At 46.0% G+C, this 23699-nt stretch overlaps 1 protein-coding gene across 1 annotated transcript in view; it reads right to left on the bottom strand.

Moving 5' to 3' along the window:
* The window catches only part of LOC142075112 (ras-related protein Rab-3C-like), a 210477-nt gene that overhangs the window by 22606 nt on the left and 164172 nt on the right, over window positions 1-23699 (bottom strand). The window contains exon 3 of the mRNA XM_075136132.1: window positions 23476-23600. Within this exon, the coding sequence (XP_074992233.1) occupies window positions 23476-23600 (125 nt within the window). The remainder of the gene's footprint in view (window positions 1-23475; window positions 23601-23699) is intronic.

Genomic DNA, 23699 nt, shown 5'->3' with positions numbered 1-23699 from the left:
AGCAAGCCCCATGGCAAGCACAAGAGCCTGCGAATTAATAGCTAAACAGCAGTAACAGCTATAAATTCAATCTAGCACATTCCAATCAAACGTGTCGTTATCTTGAATTGTAGTCTTTGGTTGCATTCCGGTAAATATCCATTCTAATACTCTCACAGTCTCCCCCTTTTTCTTTTTGCACTGTGTGAGTGCACCAATAAAATGTGTGGGGCCATGCAAAACGGTTAATTCCACAGGTAAGTCAGGGTCAATACGATCCACTGCTCGGTCAACGATGTGGGTACTGAGTTTTTGAATCATGGTTCTTTGTGGCTTTGTCAGTGTGACGACGCTGGTTGGATCGGTTCCTTTTAATAAGGGACGCAGGACCTCTAACTCATCATTTGTAATTCCTGCCACAGGACGCAGCCATTGCAAGTCACCGAGTAGTTTTTGTGCATCATTCAAGGTGCGAATCTCTGTTCGAATGGTTAATTTTTGCGGGCTCACTTGTGATTCAGAAATGTTCCAGCCAAGGTATTTCCACACTGGAGACCGCTGGATTTTTTCTACTGCTATCATGAGATTTTTTGCTTGAAGCTGCTGCTGTAAAAATGTTTCTTGTTGCATCGAAAAAGGCTGATCTTGTGCAAACAAGATATCATCCATATAGTGATAGACAGTTGTCTGGGGCCATGCCTCTCGAACAGGCCTTAAAGCTGCATCAACAAACAATTGACATAAGGTGGGACTATTTTTCATGCCTTGAGGCAATACAGTCCATTCAAACCGCAAATCAGGCCCTTCTCTGTTGATGGCTGGTAAGGTAAAGGCAAATCTTCGAGTGTCATCGGGGTGCAACTGAATTGTAAAGAAGCAGTCTTTCAGATCAATTATTAAAAGATGCCATCCTATGGGCAACATGGCCGGATTTGGAAGGCCTGGTTGCAGGGCTCCCATAGCTTGCATCTGTTGATTCAGTGCCCTTAGATCGTGAAGTAGTCGATACTTCCCGGATTTTTTCTTGATTACAAATATGGGTGTATTCCAAGGACTGGTAGAAGGTTTGAGATGACCTTGCATCAGTTGCTCTTGCACCAACAGATGTGCTCGTTGCAGACTTTCCTTTTTCAACGGCCACTGCCCAATCCATACAGGCTCGTTTGTTAGCCACGTCAGTGGGATCGGGAAAGTCCACGTGGCAGTGACCGTACCTAAAAAGGTGGTTCTGTAGTGAGAACAACTCCCAATTGATTCAGCACATCTCGTCCGATAAGTGCGTTAACTCCTGTTGGTAGGGGCATAACTGTCACATAAATTGATGCAATTCTCCCATCAATGACGATTTGTATTCTTTGTTGACTACGTTGAACAGATGCCGTTCCTCCTACTCCTTCTACTCCTCCTATTGCGTTCTGCAAAGGCCAGTGATTAGGCCACTGGTTATTGGCAATGATGGTAATGTCGGCACCCGTGTCTAAAAGTGCTGATAATTGTTTTTGATCAGTTCCATGTAAAAGTGTGACGTGAGCGAGTGGGCGCTGGTTCATTGGTATAGACAACATTGCCAGTCCTCCTGTAGATCCAAATCCACTTGATCCGCGAAATTGAGCGGTGTCTGCTGCCATCTGCTGGGTTAATTGTTGAATAGGTACAAGTTGGGCGATGCGGCTTCCCTTCGGGATATAAACTGGTGGGAAGTTTGTTTGTACAACTATATAGATTTCTCCTGTAAAGTCACAATCGATAACTCCTGGTAATATAAAAAGTCCTTGGAGACCACTGGATGATCGCCCCAACAACAACGCTCCATGAGATTGTCCATTGATAACTATGGGCCCTTTAATGCCTGTAGCAATTTTTCACGGCCGGTCGTCAATTAGCGTGACATCTACTGCTGTTGCCAGATCCAGTCCGAGGCTCCCCCTGGTTGCTGGTCGAAGTTGGGTTGCTGGTCAAAGCTGGGCAATGGCGTCTGGTATCTCTGCACTGTCGTGTGGTTGGGGGCTGCCGTTGGCCTGAAGGTGACCGGAGCCGCGATTGGTGTCGGCGCGCTGCGGCTCTTGGCGCTCGGTTTCCTGTTTCCCGAACGCCGGCAGACCGTAGTATTATGATTATTCATTTGACAGTTCTGGCAGCTCCCGACATTGTCGACGCAGATGTCCTGGGTAGCCACATCGGAAGCACTTATACTCTCGTCGGCCAGTCGTCTTACTTTGGTGGGCATCCGGAGGCTTCAGTGGGGCAAGAGCTGCAAACGCCTGTCCCTGCGCCTTGACTAATTTTTCCCCTAGTTCTCTGGTTGTTTCAACTAACATGGCTTGAGCTCCTACAGGAACTCTACTCATTCGCTCTAACATGACTTCTATGGTGGCGTCTAAGGGTAAGGTGACAAGGATGCCCTTCGTATAAGTATTACAATTCTCTAATACACACTGTCTCAGCAAAGGTCCTTTCATAAAATCTGCCATATCTGCGCGGTCAATAGCGTCTGTGACTCTATCTACAAAAGATGCAAAAGGCTCCTCTCTTCCTTGTTTAATTGACATATATGAGGGAGGAGCTGGTGTAGTTTTAACTTTCTGCAAAGCTTCTCGTGCTAATTTCATAGATTCTAACAACACGTCTGGGCCAGTTTGCATCTGCATTTCTACAGAGGCAAAAGGACCTATACCCATTAGCTGTTCTACAGTTACTCCAGCTAAACGATCATTTGGGGCTCGGGGCGAGTGCGCAGATATTTCACAAAGTCTTTGCCAGTGAGCTTGCCAAAGTAATTGTTGTGATTGCTTCAAAATAAGCCTCATTATGTTCTTAATATCTTCTGGACATAGCATTCCGCTACCCCAGATATAGTTTAGCATTTGCCTTGCAGGCTCGCTATGCACTCCCGACTCATTAACTGTGTTTCGCAATTGATTTAATATTTTCCAATCTAGGGCCTGATGCACCCCAGTCATAGCCCCCGCGTTATCTACCTGGTAGATTACCGGGAAGGCTTGAGGGCTAATTTGATCTAATAAATCAAAATCTTTTTGTTCAACAGCTTCTCGTGCTATTTTGTCCCAACTAACCCGCACTAAACGCGGCTGTTGATGAGCTTGGGACAGGAGGGGGGGGTGGGGTGGGGTGGGGGGGGTGGGGGGGGTGGGGCCTTTAGAAGACTTTCAGCTTGAGCAGTCTCCTGTCCGCTACTGTCTACCCTCTCATTTTCACTTGGACCCTCCCTCTCCCCTCCCTTTCCCCCGGCGGTGCGGAGGGACAAGCCCTTTCTGTCGGTGGATCAGGAGGGGGACGAGAGGGTCGGCGAACCACGGGAACAGGAATTCCCGAAGGCGGAGGTGAAAAGTAGTCACCCCCTGCTGTGAGACGTCCAGCGGCAGGATCGGACTGCTCAAGCCGATCGGAGTCAGCTGTAGCTATTTGCCTTTCAGTTTTATATCTTTTTATGCAATTAATAACATCTCTCCAAGATTTCATTAATTTTTTTGCTGATTTATCATCATCAATTACTAGATCCCACAAACAATCTCCATAAGAACGCCACTCGTCTACTTCAAACATACTTTCAGGGTCTTTAAAAAACCCTTTCGCTTTCCCTAACGCAATTAAACCAGCCAGGTCTTTTAATTGGCTTACTCCACGCTCTTCTAAAAAGCGTTTTAAAATATCGAAGGCTACCTCTACTTCCATTGCGCGCTTCTCTTGACCCTCTTAATTATCCGGTCGTTTGCAGCCTTTTCCCACGGGTAGCCTTCTATCGGACGGCGAACCCCTTTTAATCGTCCTGGGTTCAAGCACGGATCAGGCACGCCGTGACAGCGTCTACTGATCTTCTGCTCCCTGGTCGCTGCTACCAGTGCTTCTCTGATCTCGCTGTCCGGTGAAAAACAGGGATGGGGGGTCCCTGTTCGGGCGCCACTTGCGACGAGCGAGGGAAGGCAGGCAGTCGACTCAATGTGAGTGATAAGGCCAGCTTCAACTTTATTGTAAAACCCTACACATATTTATACACTAAGTTCTACCTTATGCATACTTGTCTCACAATCATTGGCTTAGCTCTAAAAATTACATTATCATATTCCTCCTACTTTCGGTTACTGCTACGTGGTCCGGGTTCCATCCTGTTTTTCTTATACTGTACTTTCTCAAAGTTGCTTATCTGCACAGAGCAAGGTCAGCATGACTTTCTTTTCTCCCTTGTCAGCATGACTCAGAATTTTCCCACCGCGGCCTAGTCTGGCTAACTTTCTCCAACAAGGTGGCTTTTGCTAAATGTGTATCCCAATGTTTGAATGTCCCACCACCCATTGCTCTCAGCGTAGTCTTTAGCAGTCCATTGTATCGTTCGATTTTCCCAGAGGCTGGTGCATGGTAGGGGATGTGATAGACCCACTCAGTGACATGCTCTTTGGCCCAGGTGTCTATGAGGGTGTTTTGGAAATGAGTCCCGTTGTCTGACTCAATTCTTTCTGGGGTGCCATGTCGCCATAAGACTTGCTTTTCAAGGCCCAGGATGGTGTTCCGGGCATGGGATATGTTGCCAGCCATCTGGTGGTTGCTTCCACCATGGTGAGCACATAGCTCTTGCCATGGCGGGTTTTGTGGGACTGTGATATAATCAATCTGCCAGGCCTCCCCATATTTATATTTCAACCATCGTCCTCCATACCAGAGGGGCTTTACTCGCTTGGCTTGCTTGATGGCAGCGCATGTTTCACATTCATGGACAACCTGTGCAATAGCGTCCATGGTCAAGTCCACCCCTCGATCACGAGCCCATCTATATGTTGCATCTCTTCCTTGATGGCCTGACACGTTATGGGCCCACCGAGCAATAAATAATTCACCCTTATGTTGCCAGTCCAGATCCACCTGAGCCACTTCAATCTTAGCAGCCTGGTCCACCTGCTGGTTGTTTTGATGTTCTTCAGTGGCCCAACCCTTGGGTATGTGAGCATCTACATGACGTACTTTTACAGTCAGGTTCCCTACCCGGGCAGCAATATCTTGCCACAATGCGGCAGCCCAGATGGGTTTCCCTCTGTGCTGCCAGTTGTTCTGCTTCCACTGCTGCAACTACCCCCACAGGGCATTTGCCACCATCCACGAGTCAGTACAGAGATAAAGTACTGGCCATTTTTCTCGTTCAGCAATGTCCAAGGCCAGCTGGATGGCTTTCACCTCTGCAAACTGGCTCGATTCACCTTCTCCTTCACCAGCTTCTGCGACTTGTCATATAGGACTCCATACAGCAGCTTTCCACCTCCGATGCTTTCCCACAAGGCGACAGGACCCATCAGTGAACAGGGCATATTGCTTCTCATTTTCTGGTAGTTTATTATACAGTGGGGCCTCTTCAGCACGCGTCACCTCCTCCTCTGGGGATATGCCAAAATCTTTGCCTTCTGGCCAGTTCGTGATCACTTCCAAGATTCCTGGGCGACTGGGGTTTCCTATTCAGGCCCGTTGTGTGATCAGTGAGACCCACTTACTCCACGTAGCAGCGGTTGCATGATGTGTGGAGGGGACCCTCCCTTTGAACATCCAGCCCAGCACTGGCAGTCAGGGTGCCAGGAGGAGCTGTGCTTCAGTACCAACCACTTCCGAAGCAGCTCGAATCCCTTCCTATGCTGCCAATATCTCCTTCTCAGATGGAGCGTAGCGGGCCTCGGATCCTCTGTATCCCCTACTCCAGAACCCTAAGGGTCGACCTTGAGTCTCCCCTGGTGCTTTCTGCCAGAGGCTCCAGGTAGGGCCATTCTACCCGGCTGCGGTGTAGAGCACATTCTTCCCATCTTGTCCTGCCCGGACTGGCCCAAGGGCTACTGCATGAAGTACCTCCTGTTTAATTTGTTCAAAGGCTTGTTGTTGTTGAGGGCCCCATTTGAAATTGTTCTTCTTCCAAGTCACGTGATAGAGAGGGCTTACGATTTGACTGTAATCTGGAATATGCATTCTCCAAAAACCCACAACGCCTAAGAAAGCTTGTGTTTCCCTTTTGCTAGTTGGTGGGCCATGGCTGTTATTTTGTTGATCACATCCATTGGGATCTGACGACGTCCATCTTGCCATTTTATTCCTAAAAACTGGATCTCCTGTGCAGGTCCCTTGACCTTACTTTGTTTTATGGCAAAACCAGCCTTCAGAAGGATTTGGACTATTCTCTCCCCTTTCTCAAAAACTTCTGCTGCTGTGTTGCCCCATACGATGATGTCATCAATGTATTGCAGGTGTTCCGGAGCCTCACCCTGTTCCAGTGCGGTGTGGATCAGTCCATGGCAAATGGTAGGGCTGTGTTTCCACCCCTGGGGCAGTCGGTTCCAGGTGTACTGGACGCCCCTCCAAGTGAAAGCAAACTGTGGCCTGCACTCTGCCGCCAAAGGGATTGAGAAGAAGGCATTAGTAATATACTTTTTAGCATACTTTTTCGCTGCCTTTGACTCCAGTTCGTATTGAAGTTCTAGCATGTTCGGCATGGCAGCACTCAGTGGCGGCGTGACTTCGTTCAGGCCACATAGTCTCCACTCTCCATTGGACTTTCGCACTGGCCATATGGGACTGTTAAAGGATGAGTGAGTCTTGACTCTCCAGTCGACGAATCAGCTTATGGATGGGAATCAGGTAATCTTGGTTGTTGCGATATTGCTACCGATGCACTGTTTTGGTAGCGATTGGTACCTTTTTTTCTTCAACCCTCAGCAACCCTACAACAGAAGGGTCCTATGAGAGACCGGGCAAGGTAGACAGCTGTTTAATTTCCTCCATCTGCAAGGCAACTATACCAAAAGCCCACCGGTACCCTTTTGGGTCCCTGAAATACCCTCTCCTGAGGTAGTCTATGCCAAGGATGCACGGAGCCTCTGGGCCAGTCACAATGGGGTGCTTCTGCCACTCGTTCCCGCTTAGGCTCACTTTGGCCTCCAATACAGTTAACTCTTGGGATCCCTCTGTCACTCCAGAAATACAAATGGGTTCTGCCCCTTCATAGCTTGATGGCATCAGGGTACACTGTGCACCGGTGTCTACGAGAGCCTTCTACTCCTCTGGGTCTGATGTGCCAGGCCATCGAAACCACACAGTCCAGTAAACCCGGTTGTTCCTTTCCTCCACCTCGCTGGAGGCAGGGCCCCTCTAGTTCTGGTCATAGTGTTCGTTACTCATTTCTTGCAAATGCAAGTCAAGAATTTCTTCGTTACATTCCAAAGTAAGATCAGCCCTTCTACTCTGTCTGGGGAACTGTTCACTGGAAACTGGACCGTCGTGAGACAGGTTTTTCCTGAAAACTGGAGCAGCAGTTTTCCTGGGAGAACCCCTTTGTGTGATTGTTTTTCCTTGCAACTCACGTACCCGTGCCTCTAGGATCAAGGTAGGTTTTTCATCCCACTTCCTCATGTCCTCTCTTTGTTTCACACAGGTAAAACCACAGGGTGCCCCGTGGTGTGTACCCTCTATATACTCTCTCTTGAGCAGAAGAATGCTGACTCCTAATGGCTGAGATACTGGTTCGTACAGGTGGATAATAGGACATATCCTCTTCAAGTTGCTGGAACTTCCGGGATAGTTTCTCCACAGCCGAGACAAGGGAGGAGGAGATACTTTCTTCGTATTCCCGGACTTGGCCAACCGCTTCATGCACCGTTGGTGCTTCTTCCTCTTTCCAGGACAGTATTGCCAACGAACTGGCATATGACAGTTGTGCACTCCATACAAACTTCTGCCAGATGGCTTGCGTGCACTTGACTTCATCTGGATCTTTGGATAATTGCTCGTCATTCAGGATACCTCTCTCCACGGTGGTCCACTTGCCTGGGTGACATATAACATCTTCCTTGAAGGGATACCTTTCCTTTACACCTGACAGGAGTTGCCTCCAGAGTCTGAGGGCTTGTGCCTCTTGTCCAATCGCTTTGTCAATGCCCCCTTCCCTAGCAAGGGATCCCAGCTCTTTGGCTTCCTTCCTCTCTAATTCCAGGCTACTGGCCCTGTTATCCCAGCATTGGAGCAGCCAGGTGACAATGTGCTCGCCTGGACAATGACTGCAATCTTTTCACATATCTCACAGCTCCCTCAGGTATAGGGATCCGGTGGTTTCCATCTCATTTATGAGTTCTTCCTCTTCCTCCTCCTCTCCTCGTGATGGCCCTGACTTTTCATCATCCCTTTCTAAACGAGCTGACTTTCACTTCCAAGATTTCTTCTTGTGTATAGGGGCAACTGATACGGGCACGGGTTGGTTCTCTGGTTTAGCTGCAGTGCCTGTCGTGGGGGGTTAAAGTAGCCGCAGTGCCTGTTGGTTTGTTTTCCTTCTCTTCTCCGTGAGGGTGCTGTATAATACTGACCAGTGTTTGGTATATACTAGCCAGGGCCCTGTACAGTGCCTTAAGTTGTGCCTCTTTGGAATAACCACAGCATTTTTTTTTTTTCAAGCATTCTATCACTTCATCAGGAACCTGTAGTTGTTCAGGAGTAAAGTTCCAGACCATCGGGGGTGAGAAGTTCTCTAAGTACCTGCCCGTATTCTCCCACATGCCGTGCCACCCATGACCATCCAGCCTCGGGGCAGATCTCTGGGTGGTATTCTTAAATAGTTGTTTAACCCTAAACAAGACCTGAAACGCATTTAGGAGTCATAGCAATAGAAGCATGCCGGCTTGAATATCCCAAGGATATTCAAAATTCTCAAGAGCTGTTGTAATCAGCCTGGAGGAGAAGGGGAAGGTGAAGGAAGCTGTCTCCCCCGTAAATTGGCTCTCAGAGGAGAAGAGGTAAAAAGTGTAATTACTAATAGTTTCCGAGAGATAGCTCCTGAAGCATAGGGATGGCAGCAGTGCTGAGTACAATCTCATGACCAATAGTTTTATCATACCATAAGCCAGTGTTACACAGTGTAGCAAAGCGATAACCTTAATCCATCTCGCAGAGGTGATAAACAGCACATAAGTACTGTTAAACAGTATAGACAGCCAGTAAGGTGCTACATACCAAAACTCCAAGAACAGATCCAACAACTCTGAGAGCAAATAAACCAACATTGTGACCAGTGACTACTAAACTGATACAATGAATGCTTATAACAAATTTGTTTTAACCCGCTCGGGTCAAATCTGTCATTATCTCAACCCTTCATGCCCCACGTTGGGCGTCAAAAGGGACTGTTGTGGTTTAACCCGGCAGGCAGCCAAACAGCACACAGCCGCTTGCTCACTCCCCCCCACCATGTGGGATGGGGGAGAGAATCGGGGAAAAAAAAGTAAAATTCTTGGATTGAGATAAAGATAGTTTAATAAAACAGAAAAGGAAGGGAAAGTAATAATAATAATAATCATCATCATCATCATCATCATCATCATCATCATGATAGAATATACAAACTAAGTGATGCACAATGCAATTGCTCACCACCTACCGACCGATGCCCAGCCAGTCGTCAAACAGCGATCGCTCGCCCCAGCCGACTCCCCCAGTTTATATACTTTGCATGACGTCATATGGTATTGAATACCTCATTGGCCAGTTGGGTTAGCTGTCCTGGCTATGCTCCCTCCCAGCTTCTTGTGCACCTGGCAGAGCATGGGAAGCTGACAAGTCCTTGACTAGAATAAGCACTACTTAGCAACAACTAAAACATCAGTGTTGTTATCAACATTCTTCTCATACTAAATCCAAAACACAGCACTATACCAGCTACTAGGAAGAAAATTAACTCTATCCCAGCCAAAACCAGGACAGTGAGCAAAAACATTCCCTTGCTTCTCATTGTCATTAAGTAACTTTCCTCTAACACAGCTCCAAGTGCATGAAAGCAATGGCAGGTTGGCATTTCCCCCCTGTAAAAAAACATCCTGGGGACAGGAGCCTTTAATTGGTCTGCCAATACCGTATATGTGTTTTAACTAAACAGAAGACTCTGGTGTTTGTCAGTGCTTTTAGTCTGTCTCCTTCCTCTGGTGCTAACCTTTGCTCTGTAAAAAGAGCTAAAAATGGTGAAGGGTGGAACTATGAAGAGGCATGTTCCTTCACAACCTAATTATTTTAATTTTTTATTGCAAAATTAGATGCAGCCATATGTCCGTGCTGTCAAAGCTGCTCCCGACCCTGCTTTCTGCACCATGGCCTCCAGCCAGCCACGGAGGCAAAACAGAACTTGCTGTTCTAGCAAGCTGTGTGCTGAGGTGCCAAGTCCCACTAGATTCCCAATTTAGATGCCAAAATTACATCCCTAAAAATGCCTCTTCAGTTTCTGCCTAAACTCACAGATGCCTAATACCCCCAGTGTACCCACAGATGCCTAATGTACACAGATGCCTAATACCCACAGAGCTCATACCCCAAGGCATGTGAAGGTTCACCCCAGTCCTGATGCTGCAGAACTGCTGTCTTGTGCCCCAGCCCTGGCAGGATTCAGAAACCAGTCATGTTCCTGCCCCATCTCAGGAGCAGGCCTGGTCTTGCAGGCTTGGTCAGATCACACAGAAGTGTTGGGTGCCAAATTACACCCTGTATAAGCACATGGCACTGACAAACGCTCTGCTTTCAGGCTTGCTGGGGTGCTAAATGAGTTTAATTTGAAGAAATCTAATCACCCCTGAATCGGGTCTCTGGCATATTCCCAGCACAACCATTATGTATATACATGCCTGAGCCAAGAACAAAATGAAAACAAAATAGGCAAGGCAGGCTGATTTTGGTTTGAAGTGAGAAATTTTCTTCTTGTTTTTGGTGGAACATATTTTTAAAGCACTGGGAATCACGAGAAGGAAAGAAAGAAAATGCTGAAAATAAAGACTTTAAGGAAGAAATTGCACAAAAGAGGTGAGAAGAGAAAGGATGGAGAGAGGGAAAAAAAGACCCAAAATATGCAAAATAAGGTATGTGTTAAAATCTGAGGGATAAAATGACCACCTCTGTGAGTGACTGAAGCCCTGGGCACTGCTGATGCTGGGGCACGTAGCATTCACAGCCCTTTGCAGGTGCCTTGAATTCAGTCTGAGGGTTGGCTTCTGCCTGCCCTTGCAGAAGGGAATGTGAGAGCTCGCCCAGAAAGGGCCTGTTTCATTTTGTTTTCTGACATTGGTTGGTGGCCTCTGGGAGAAACAGTATGCCAGGATACATTTGAAAAGCAGGTGAGCACACGCTAAGACACGCTCAGAAGTTCTGGGTGCTGCCAGCCATGGGCGACCCTGGGTGGCAGAGAGTAAACACAGAAAATCTGATGGGAAGGGCACTGAAAACTGCTTGACAGAACATAAGAGTCAGAGGTGGATTTTAGCAGGACATCACACTAGATGATCACCAGAGGTCCCTTCCAACCAATGTTTCTATGATATAACAGCTCCGTTTCCCAGAGCCTTAACCAACCTGAGCCAAAAAGGTGGGATAGGACAAACAGGACCTTACAGCAAAGATGGACAGACATTCGGGGCAGATCTTGCAGTATCCCCCTAGTACCTGGTGCAGCATGAGCACAATAGGCATAGTTTGAACCTATGGCAGGACTGTACTTCTGCAGCAACCTTAGGGGGCCCTGGTCTTAAAGATATAATATACCCTGTAACAACAGAACTTGCAATTAAAAACTAACTAGTGTTTAAATAATTTGTAGCATACACATAGCAAATAGGAGTTGTACAGAAGCACATGAACAACCAAAGGCAAGAAAACATAAAATTATGTACCTAATTTGCAGGCACAGCCAAACGGCATAAATAAATGGGGAAACTGTATGTCAAACTACATATGCAACCATCCATTTGCGTGTGCAGTTACTCAGTGTCTATTCAAAGCTCTGCGCACACCTCTGCCTGCTTAGCCTTTGCCAGAATGTAGATCACAATATACCATGCAGACCACAAATAAAAGGAATCAAGAAATTCATGCCATCTGTGAGTCATTCTTTTAATTTCTATTCTGACAAGTGACACCAAACTTTTATGAACGTATGAAGCTTTGAGCTCAGCTGAGATGCATGAGATGAATATGTTAGAAAAGCTGTGTCAGTAATGCAGCTGGCAAGTGTGCGTGCATTTTGCTTGCAAGAAGTTCCAAACCTTTTTTACTAAAATGCTTTAAAGCATGTAAGTGCTGACTATATTCAGGTTTCACTTGATAGCCATGCATGTAGTGCTCAGAGTAAACATTCATGAAGTGACAAAATAGCATAAGCATTATGTACACCCTTTTTTTTTAGTGATTAGTGAATAAACCTGTTTAAATGTGATTGCTGTGATCCCCACATCAATTACCATTACATTAATTTGTTCTCTCTACTGGCTTGTCACATTTCTATATTTTCTTGGTATGATATCTCTGTGAGGTAAAGTTACGTGACTCAGCTGAATTTATTTGATCCTGTCTGTTTTCATCTCGTTCTAACATTACTCTTTTAATGACGCCACTATGTTAAACAACCATGAACTAATTTCTCAAAAAAAGATGTACCACTTACAAAAAGTACTGAATAGGGTGACAAGGAACGGCTAAGGTGTGAGATGGTCTTTGTGTCTGGAATGATGAAAAAGTCTGGGAATTTCAGCCTGTAGAAAAAAGGAGGGGTATGATAGAGGTCTCTAAAACCAACAGTGGTACAGAGCAGGTAAGAGGAAACAATTGTTCACTGCTTCTCAGAATATAACTGTTAAGAAACATCAAATAAAACCAGCAAGTGGCCAATTCAAAGCAGAAGCAGATAACTCAGATAAACTGTGTATATTTAAAGGATGTTGTGGATGGTAAGATTTGATATGATTTCAAAGACATCATTGGACAAGTCCATGGAAAAAAATCATGAAAGGGCTATTGAATATAAAGATACTGCCCGTGAACATAATTTGTTACAGTCTGGGAAAGTATCACTATATGTTTGCCCTTTTATCCCTTTCCCAAGTGTGGTGGTGCATTCCCCCCCAACTTCCTGGGCCGCTCCATGATCTCAGAAATTCCCGTTAAACCTTGGCCTTGGTGTAATGAGTCAGGGAGTGAAGCATCCCTTTACCATATCAGGAACTCTTGCATAGCTGAGGTTGGGGAATGTACTGATCGTACCAGAAACTTCTGCTGCCTGGCCCAAGTGGAGAACGAGAGTGGGGATAATTGTCATCCCCTGATACCCTTATCTGAGTCGTAGCTCAAGTGGAATGATACTATTGTTACTGAAACCTTGAGAGTTTTGACGGATGACTAAAGTCAATCATCTTGCAACCCTATAAACAGTGGTCCCAAATGAGACCCTTTGAGCTCTCCTGGACCGCAGTGGGCTGCACTCAGTATCTCCCTCTGAGTGGGACGCCTCTCAGAGCTTGTGAACTCTAAAGTTTGCGATATTCAGAGGACCGTCACCAACTGGCACAGGACCTGGGCTGAAACACTCCTCGAGGCTCAACCCTTCACCCGTTGAGAAATGCCAAGACATTTGACGTGAGTATTTCACTGAACTCGAGGGGGATTTTTAACAGGTATATCTTTGTATATTTATCTATCTTTGTATCTGTGTCCGTGTGTGTGTGAATCGATGGAAGTACCTGCTAGCAAATATAGGCTACTAAAATCTTATGATCTATCTTAAGATTGGAAATGAACCTTAGACTACTGCTAAACACATATAATCTCTTAGACATATACCGTTGACCAAGTCTGGGACTAGGGGTGGATCTAGCCGGGTCTACTCTGAACCTCGTGACTCAACGGGAGGGTCTCCTTACCCTTTTTGTATTAGACATTGTCGTGGTTTAACCTGGCAGGCAGCCAAATACCACGCAGCCGCTCACTCACTCCCCCCACCCCCAGCGGGACGGGGAGAGAATCGGAAGGGTAAGAGTGAGAAAAACTCGTGGGTTGAGATAAAGACAGTTTAATAGAACAGAAAAAGGGAAAATAATAATGATAATGATAAATATACAAAATGAGTGATGCACAATGCAATTGCTCACCACCCACGCTGACCGATAACCAAGTAGCGATCGGTACTTCCTGGATCACGCCTACCCTTCATATACTGAGCATGATGTCACATGGTATGGAATACACCATTAGCCAGCTGGGCTGGCTGTCCTGATTATGTTCCCTCCCACCTTGTGTACCTAGCTCAATCAGTAGGCATGGGAGCTGTCCTTGGACTAGGAGGGCACTTAGAAACAACTGAAAAACTTCAGTGTGTTATCAACATTCTCCTCATACAAAATCCAAAACACAGCACTAGGAAGAAATTTAACCCTATCCCAGCCGAAACCAGGACAGTATCCACCCCTTATTCCATACCATTTACGTGGTGCTGAGGTCTCACATCTTTTTTTTTAATACATTTCAATTAACCACCACTATCTTTCTTTATATATACACATATATATATATATATGCACGCACAGATATCATTCCCTTGGTCTATGGACTATCCCTCTAAAATGTCCACTGAGTTCATTTAGTCCATGACTTTGGGCTCCATCTGTTATAACAGTCTTTCAGGGCCGAAGAGATGGTGTGCGGTGTTGGGCTGTTGCATCCTGAAGCCAGTTCTCATTTCAGTACTGCTGCGCTCATCCAGTTCTATCATCATTGCACTTCGCTCGGTTTCATCGGAGTTAGTTCATTCTTCGCTAATCTGGGTGATTTTCACTGCTATACCACTGCTATATCATAGAAATAATGATATACAATATCATGTAACAGTTGACATCAAAATTCAGTTCATTGGCTATTTTCACCCAAAATCAAATCCCCTTGAGGTACACACCGGACTTCCCCATCCTTTCGCATCACCCACCAAGTGCACCCAGGTCCTTGAGCAAAAGCAATCCCACGGATGGGTTTTCCCTTGCCAGAGGCAGGAGTAACCCAGACTGTCTTCCCCAGCATATTTCTTATGTGCACGACAGGGACTTTATCTCCATCTATAGTACTTAAGAGTCTTGATTGGGCAGGGCCAGCTCGATTGGCAGATCCCCTGGTATGGACTAACCAGGTGGCTTTTGCTAAATGTGTATCCCAATGCTTGAATGTCCCACCACCCGTTGCTCTCAGCGTAGTCTTTAGCAGCCCGTTGTATCATTCGATTTTCCTGGAGGCTGGTGCATGACAGGGGATGTGATATACCCATTCAATGCCATGCTCTTTGGCCCAGGTGTCCATGAGGGTGTTTCGGAAATGACTCCCGTTGTCTGACTCAATTCTTTCTGAGGTGCCATGTCGCCATAGGACTTGCTTTTCAAGGCCCAGGATGGTGTTCCGGGCAGCGGCATGGGGCACAGGGTATGTTTCCAGCCATCCGGTGGTTGCTTCCACCATGGTGAGCACATAGCGCTTACCGTGGTGGGTTTGTGGGAGTGTGATATAATCAATCTGCCAGGCCTCCCCATATTTATATTTCAACCATCGTCCTCCATACCAGAGGGGCTTTACTCGCTTGGCTTGCTTGATGGCAGCGCACGTTTCACATTCATGCATAACCTGTGCAATAGCGTCCATGGTCAAGTCCACCCCTCGATCACGAGCCCATCTATATGTTGCATCTCTTCCTTGATGGCCTGACACGTTATGGGCCCACCGAGCAATAAATAATTCGCCATTATGTTGCCAGTCCAGATCCACCTGAGCCACTTCAATCTTAGCAGCCTGGTCCACCTGCTGGTTGTTTTGGTGTTCTTCAGTGGCCTGACTCTTGGGTACGTGAGCATCTACGTGACGTACTTTTACAGTCAGGTTCTCTTACCGGGCAGCAATATCTTGCCACAATGCGGCAGCCCAGATGGGTTTCCCTCTGCGCTGCCAGTTGTTCTGCTTCCACTGCTGCAACCACCCCCACAGGGCATTTGCCACCATCCATGAGTCAGTATAGAGATAAAGTCCTGGCCATTTTTCTCATTCAGCAATGTCCAAGGCCAGCTGGATGGCTTTCACCTCTGCAAACTGGCTCGATTCACCTTCTCCTTCAGCAGTTTCTGCAACTTGGCTTATAGGATCCATACAGCAGCTTTCCACCTCCGATGTTTTCCCACAAGGCGACAGGACCCATCAGTGAACAGGGCATATTGCTTCTCATTTTCTGGTAGTTTAATATGCAGTGGGGCTTCTTCAGCACGCGTCACCTCCTCCTCTGGGGATATTCCAAAATCTTTGCCTTCTGGCCAGTTCGTGATCACTTCCAAGATTCCTGGGCGACTGGGGTTTCCTATTCGGGCCCGTTGTGTGATCAGTGCGACCCACTTACTCCACGTAGCATCGGTTGCATGATGTGTAGAGGGGACCCTCCCTTTGAACATCCAGCCCAGCACCGGCAGTCGGGGTGCCAGGAGGAGCTGTGCTTCAGTACCAACGACTTCAGAAGCAGCTCGAATCCCTTCATATGCTGCCAATATCTCCTTCTCAGATGGAGCGTAGTGGGCCTCGGATCCTCTGTATCCCCGACTCCAGAACCCTAAGGGTCGACCTTGAGTCTCCCCTGGTGCTTTCTGCCAGAGGCTCCAGGTAGGGCCATTCTCCCCGGCTGCGGTGTAGAGCACATTCTTCACATCTTGTCCTGCCCGGACTGGCCCAAGGGCTACTGCCTGAACTATCTCCTGTTTAATTTGTTCAAAGGCTTGTTGTTGCTCAGGGCCCCATTTGATGTCGTTCTTCTTCCTGGTCACGTGATAGAGAGGGCTTACGATCTGACTGTAATTTGGAATATGCATTCTCCAAAAACCCACCACGCCTAAGAAAGCTTGTGTTTCCTTTTTGCTAGTTGGTGGGGACATGGCTGTTATTTTGTTGATCACATCCATTGGGATCTGACGACGTCCATCTTGCCATTTTATTCCTAAAAATTGGATCTCCTGTGCAGGTCCCTTGACCTTACTTTGTTTTATGGCAAAACCGGCTTTCAGAAGGATTTGAATTATTTTCTTCCCTTTCTCAAAAACCTCTTCTGCTGTGTTGCCCCATACGATGATGTCATCAATGTATTGCAGGTGTTCTGGAGCCTCACCCTGTTCCAGTGTGGTGTGGATCAGTCCATGGCAAATGGTAGGGCTGTGTTTCCACCCCTGGGGCAGTCGGTTCCAGGTGTACTGGACGCCCCTCCAAGTGAAAGCAAACTGTGGCCTGCATTCTGCTGCCAAAGGGATTCAGAGGAATGCATTAGTGATGTCAGTTGTGGCGTACCACTTGGCTGCCTTTGACTCCAGTTTGTATTGAAGTTCTAGCATGTCCGGCATGGTAGCACTCAGTGGCGGCGTCACTTCGTTCAGGCCACGGTAGTCTACTGTTAGTCTCCACTCTCCATTGGACTTTCGCACTGGCCATATGGGACTGTGAAAGGGTGAGCGAGTCTTGCTGATCACTCATTGGATCTCCAGTCGACGAATCAGCTCATGGATGGGGATCAGAGAGTCTCGTTTGGTGCGATATTGCCACTGGTGCACTGTTGTGGTAGCGATTGGTACCTGCTGTTCTTCAACCCTCAGCAACCCCACAACAGAAGGGTCCTCCGAGAGACCAGGCAAGGTGGACAGGTGTTTAGTCTCCTCCATCTCCAGGGCAGCTATACCAAAAGCCCACCGGTACCCTTTTGGGTCCTTGAAATACCCTCTCCTGAGGTAGTCTATGCCAAGGATGCACGGAGCCTCTGGGCCAGTCACAATGGGGTGCTTCTGCCACTCATTCCCGGTTAGGCTCACTTCGGCCTCCAATACAGTTAACTCTTGGGATCCCCCTGTCACTCCAGAAATACAAATGGGTTCTGCCCCTTTATAGCTTGATGGCATCAGGGTACACTGTGCACCGGTGTCTACGAGAGCCTTCTACTCCTGTGGGTCTGATGTGCCAGGCCATCGAATCCACACAGTCCAGTAAACCCGGTTGTCCCTTTCCTCCACCTGGCCGGAGGCAGGGCCCCTCTAGTTCTGGTCATAGTATCCATCTCTCACTTCTTGCAAACGTGAGTTAAGAATTTCTTCATTGCAATTACAATCCAAAGTAAGATCAGCCCTTCTACTCTGTCTGGGGAACTGTTCACTGGAAACTGGACCGTCGTGAGTCAGGTTTTTCCTGACAACTGGAGCAGCATTTTTCCTGGGAGAACCCCCTTGTGTCATTGTTTTTCCTTGCAACTCCCGTACCCGTGCCTCTAGGGTCAAGGTAGGTTTTCCATCCCGCTGCCTCATGTCCTCTCCATGGTCACGCAGGTAAAACCACAGGGTGCCCCGTGGTGTGTACTTTCTATATCCTCTCTCTTGAGGAGAAAAACGCTGACTTCTAATGGCTGAGATACTGGTCCGTACAGATGGAGAATAGGACATATCCTCTTTGAGTTGCTGGACCTCCCGGGACAGTTTCTCCACAGCCCAGACAAGGGAGGAGGAGATAGTTTCTTCAAAATCCCGAAGTCTGCTAACTAAGACATCCGTCGTTGGTGCTTCTTCCTCTGCCCAGGACAGTACTGCCAACGAACTGGCATACGATGCTGGTGTACTCCGTACCAACTTCCGCCACATGGGTCGCGTGCACTGGACTTCATCTGGATCTTTGGGTGTTCCAGGTCACTATAAACCACCTCCGGCACGCCTAATTCTCTCAGGTACTGGATACCTATCTCCACAGTGGTCCATTTGCCTGGGCGATATATAATATCTTCCTTGAAGGGATACCTTTCCTGCACGCCTGACAGCAGTCGCCTCCAGAGGCTGAGGACCTGTGTCCCTTTTCCAATCACTTTGTCAATACCCGCTTCCCTAGCAAGGGATCCCAGCTGTTTGGCTTCCTTCCCCTCTAATTCCAGGCTACTGGCCCCATTATCCCAGCATCGGAGCAGCCAGGTAACAATATGCTCGCCTGGACGACGGCTGAAATCTTTCTGCATATCTTGCAGCTCATTCAGGGATAAGGATCGGGTGGTTTCCGTCTCATTTATGAGTTCTTCCTCTTCCTCCTCCCCTCCTCGTGATGGCCCTGCTTTTCCATCATCCTTTTCTACACGACCTGACTTCCGCTTCCAAGATTTCTTCTTCTGTACAGGGGCGACGGATACCAGCGACGGTTGGTCCTCTGGTTCAGCTGTAGTACCCGTCGCGAGGGTTTGGGTAGCTGCAGTGCCTGTCGCGGGGGTTGGAGTACTTGTAGTGACTGTTGCCGTGGTTTGAGTGGCTGCAGTGCTTGTCGCACTGGTTGGAGTAACTGCAGTGACTGTTGGCGGAGTTTGAGTAGCTGCAGTGCCTGTTGTGAGGGTTGAAGTAACTGTAGTGACTGTTGCCGGGGTCTGAGTAGCCACAGTGGTTGTTGTGCGGGTTGAAGTAGCTACAGTGCCTGTCGTGGGGGTTTGAGTAGTCACCGTATCTGTTGCTGGGGTTGATCTCTGGACAGTATTCCTGAATAGTTGTTTAACTCTAAACAAGGCCTGAACCACATTCAGGAGACATAGCAATATGATCATGCTTGTTTGAACATCCAACCATTGTCCAAGTCTGAGACTGAGATTGGATCCAGCCGGGTCTTCTCTGAACCTCGTGACTCAGCGGGAGGGTCTCCCTTAACCTTTTCATCCTCGGCCTCTGCATAAATCATTCCATCTCAATTCTAACACGATACCCTGGTTTCGGCTGGGATAGAGTTAATTTTCTTGCTAGTAGCTGGTATAGTGCTGTGTTTTGGATTTAGTATGAGAATAATGTTGATAACACACTGATGTTTTAGTTGTTGCTAAGTAGCGTTTATGCTAGCCAAGGACTTTTCAGCTTCCCATGCTCTTTTCCTTTATACGTTTCATCCGTGTAGTGGCCTCTAAACCACTCATTCGCGATGCCAAGGCACCTACTTCTGGCCATTACTGTAGGTAAGGTCGTATGCTGCTTGCAGCTATGATCTGTGGTGATATCACCATTGTTATGCTCTACGTCATTAACAACAAACTTTAAAAAAACTTAAAATGGAAATGAGACAAATTCTGTCTTCATAAACATTCTTTTAATTTCCCTTCAAGGTCAGATCTGGTTTTATTAACCATTCCTTCTCTCTTTTGTGAACTCCCGTTAGTGTTATGAGGAGAGCTACTCAGAGCTACCACAGTATACTTGACTAGTTTAGCCAGACTTTAGCAGCTAATGAGACCTATTGCTGGTTGATCTAAACCACTTGTTTGGGGTTACACTTGAGAAATAAACCAGCACTGAGATTTAAAGAAATGATTGATTACACCTCCTTAATAAAATTGAAGGCCACACTTTTCAAAGAGGTCAGCAGCCACAATTTTCTGATAACGCTGTTCTTAACAGGACACCATGTTTCCTGGAGGGCTAAATGCCCAGTGTTCTTTTTGACCTTTTGAAAACCCTGCCCAAAATGTACATGTATTCATTTTCTCAGTGACTTCAAATAAACCAGGGCTAAAAATAAAACCACACTTGAGAACAGAGTGTTTCACAGTGTGTTCTTTGTACAGCACTCACATGTGTTGTGCTTGCTTGTAATTGAGGCTGTAACCAACATTGCAGACCATGGCATTCAAAGGGCCCACAGTCTTAAAATGTCTTGCTGGATGCAAAAATCTATATTGTTATTTTTAAAAGTTGTCTGCAAGAGATGTTATCGACTCACTGGCAGAGAAAGAAAAGACAGTCCCAAGTGTTTGACACAACTCGCGCCCTTCAAACTGTCCAACTTGGCCAGAGCACTTACTACAAGTCAGGGAAACTCGTTCTTCTGCTTTTCCTGACATCACCTCCCACAATCTCTGAGCAGATTTAAGAAATGATTGCAACTGTACAGAAAACATATAAACATTTCTGTGTGCAGTCTGAGTACAGTAATTGACATACTGGATCAGAGTCACAATTTATCCAATACAATAATCTGCCCTTGAGATAGCCACAGGACGTATATCTGAGAAAGGAAAACCCCAGAGTAGATAAAGATGTGAATAGAGGATAATCTGCTTCCATAAAGACTGAATTCTAAATCCCAAGAGTTAGAGTTTGCTTTAAAGCCTGAAACATGAGTTTTGATATCTATCTCATTACCCTTTCTTTTTTGCAAGCATTGGTTAGTACACCTGAGGATTCTTGACTATACAACATGCAAAGTTCCTTCTTGTCCTGCTAAATTCATGACCTTGGGGATTGCTTGTCAACTCACTGCATTAATCTTTCTATAGGAAAATAGTTTGAGGAATAGAAATTCAGATTAGTTATGTGACTTAAAAAAAAATCTTCAAACTCTACATTGCAAATTTACAGAGTGCCAGGCATTTTAGTGCCTGGTCTAAATCTGGGGTAAAAGTATACAGTTACAATTTTTGGATCTCTTTCTCCATTGAATACACTTTCCTAGCTCCTATTAAAATGAATAAATATTAGAAATGCTCACAGAGGGAAGAACAGATTATAGAAATATATATAATATGACAGGTATTTATGCAAAGAAAAATATCCCTTGTTAAAGCAGGTGCAATGGCAACCATTTTGTTTTTGTTGCAAACAGTTTAAAAAACTCAGTTCTTCACAAATGTGGGCAATTTTTCTGGACATAACTTGTTAAATATTTTCTGTCACCTTTCAAGGACTAATTTATGGTTATTTTTAATGGATACTTTTGAGGTGTGCTTTTACACATATGTAATGCTTATTTAGACAAATGCGATAGGAAGATATGTTATTCTGATGAAATTATTTACCAGGACAAGCAATTGTACAACTAGAAAAATTATTTTAAAAAGAATGAGGTCAGCGAGCTATGAAAATACTTAAATTAAAAAACACCAGCATGGGATTAGATCCAGCACAGGTGGTATACTGTGAAATGTCAACGTCTTTCTGTTTCCCATGCAGTCATTCTTATAATGCCCTTTCCCCTAAACACCTATATAAGAATAGTGACAAGGAGATCTCAGTTACACACATGTTCACCAGAAGCCAGACTGAGCCTTTACCACAGTCAGTTTAAAAAAAATAAATAATAACAACCCCATGCCCAGTACAGCACAGAAATTGACCTCTGTCCTGGTTTCAGCTGGGATAGAGTTAATTTTCTTCCTAGTAGCTGGTATAGTGCTGTGTTTTGGATTTAGTATGAGAAGAATGTTGATAACACACTGATGGTTTAGTTGTTGCTAAGCAGTTGTAGTGCTTAAAATAAATCAAGGACTTTTCAGCTTCCCATGCTCTGCCAGGTGCACAAGAAGCCAGGAGGGAGCATAGCCAGGACAGCTAACCAAAATGGCCAATGGGGTATTCCATACCATATGATGCATTGCTCAGCATATAAAGCTGGGGGAAGAAGAAGGAAGGGGGGGACGTTCAGAGTGATGGCGTTTGTCTTCCCAAGTAACCGTTACGCATGATGGAGCCCTGCTTTCCTGAAGATGGCTGAACACCTGCCTGCCGATGGGAAGGAGTGAATGAATTCCTTGTTTTGCTTTGCTTGCATGCGCGGCTTTTGCTTTACCTGTTAAACTGTCTTTATCTCAACCCACAAGTTTTCTCACTTTTACCCTTCCGATTCTCTCCCCCATCCCATTGTGGGGGGAGTGAGAGAGCGGCTGTGTGGTGCTTAGTTGCTGGCTGGGGTTAAACCACAACAACCTCCAATGATGTCAGGGTTTGATTTGCACACCTGCTGAACATGCTCTCCAGATATCAGCAAATTTGGAGAAAAAAAACAGGCTGGGTAGTATTATTATGTTGCTCTGGAGCTTTTCCATTACAGTTTGGCCAGTGTCACCTCCAAAATATTTCATGGTATGAAAGGATATCACTGCTGGGCAGAAACAGAAAGAACAGAGATGTTCACAGCTCCATAATTTTCGGTGTGGACAACATTTGCCTCCTAGAGGGACACTTTATGAAACAGAGGTTCATTTTATTTACACCTGTGTAAATGTGCAGTAGGTGAACTGATAGCAGCGGTAGTTGGATATTGGCATCTTTCTGTTTTGGATTATTGGTATTGGAAAGCACAACCCAAATGTTCTCAACTTGCATAAAGGTCTAGTTCACATTTTGAGTAAACTCTTTCTTCAATCTCTCCTCTCCTCTCCTTCTCCTAGTTTTTTTTGTTGTTTTGTTGGGTTTTTTTAAATTTTTTCCTTGGCTAGGACGTATCTGCCTATGGCTATAACTCCTTAAGCATATTGTATATATACATACGCATGCCTAATCTTGCTGCTTATCACAAAGGACATAATGTACTTCCTATCTAAGGAGCAGCATAAGGAATGTTGTATCAGAGATGTCTTTGGTCTAAGCCAGCCTCTGAGCCAGCACTGGTCTTGTGGACACTTTTAGATGACAGACATGTCACAGATCTGCATAAGGTCATCCCTGGACACATGTCCATTCTAATGATGTTACAGTTTTAGTGATATCAACAAGGACAGTTCAGACCTCAGCCTACAGAAACAAAAGGGAGGTGGTGTATGACTATTTCTTTACAGTAAGTGTATCACAAACATTTCATTACAAGTACTGTAGCAATTAATGACATAACTTTGTGCATTCTCACAAGCAATCATAAAGCTTTTGTAATTTCTTTTCTTACCAAGTTGCTCTGCTAAATGTTTGCCTCTCTCAGTGAAGATTACCCGTTCATCCTCCATGTCACATTTGTTACCGACCAAAATAATCTGGGCATTCTCCCAAGAGTATGTTTTGATTTGAGTTGACCTTAAAAGAGAGACAGAGAGAGAGGGAGAAGTCAAAACAAAGCAAATTCCCCTTAAATCAATTTCAAACAGAATTGTAACAAGGCAAAAAAGACAATAC

Source organism: Calonectris borealis, chromosome W (genome assembly GCF_964195595.1).
Source record: "Calonectris borealis chromosome W, bCalBor7.hap1.2, whole genome shotgun sequence".
NCBI lineage: Eukaryota > Metazoa > Chordata > Aves > Procellariiformes > Procellariidae > Calonectris > Calonectris borealis.
The sequence above is the reverse complement of the archived record's forward strand: the minus strand, read 5'-3'. Positions and strand labels throughout refer to the sequence as shown.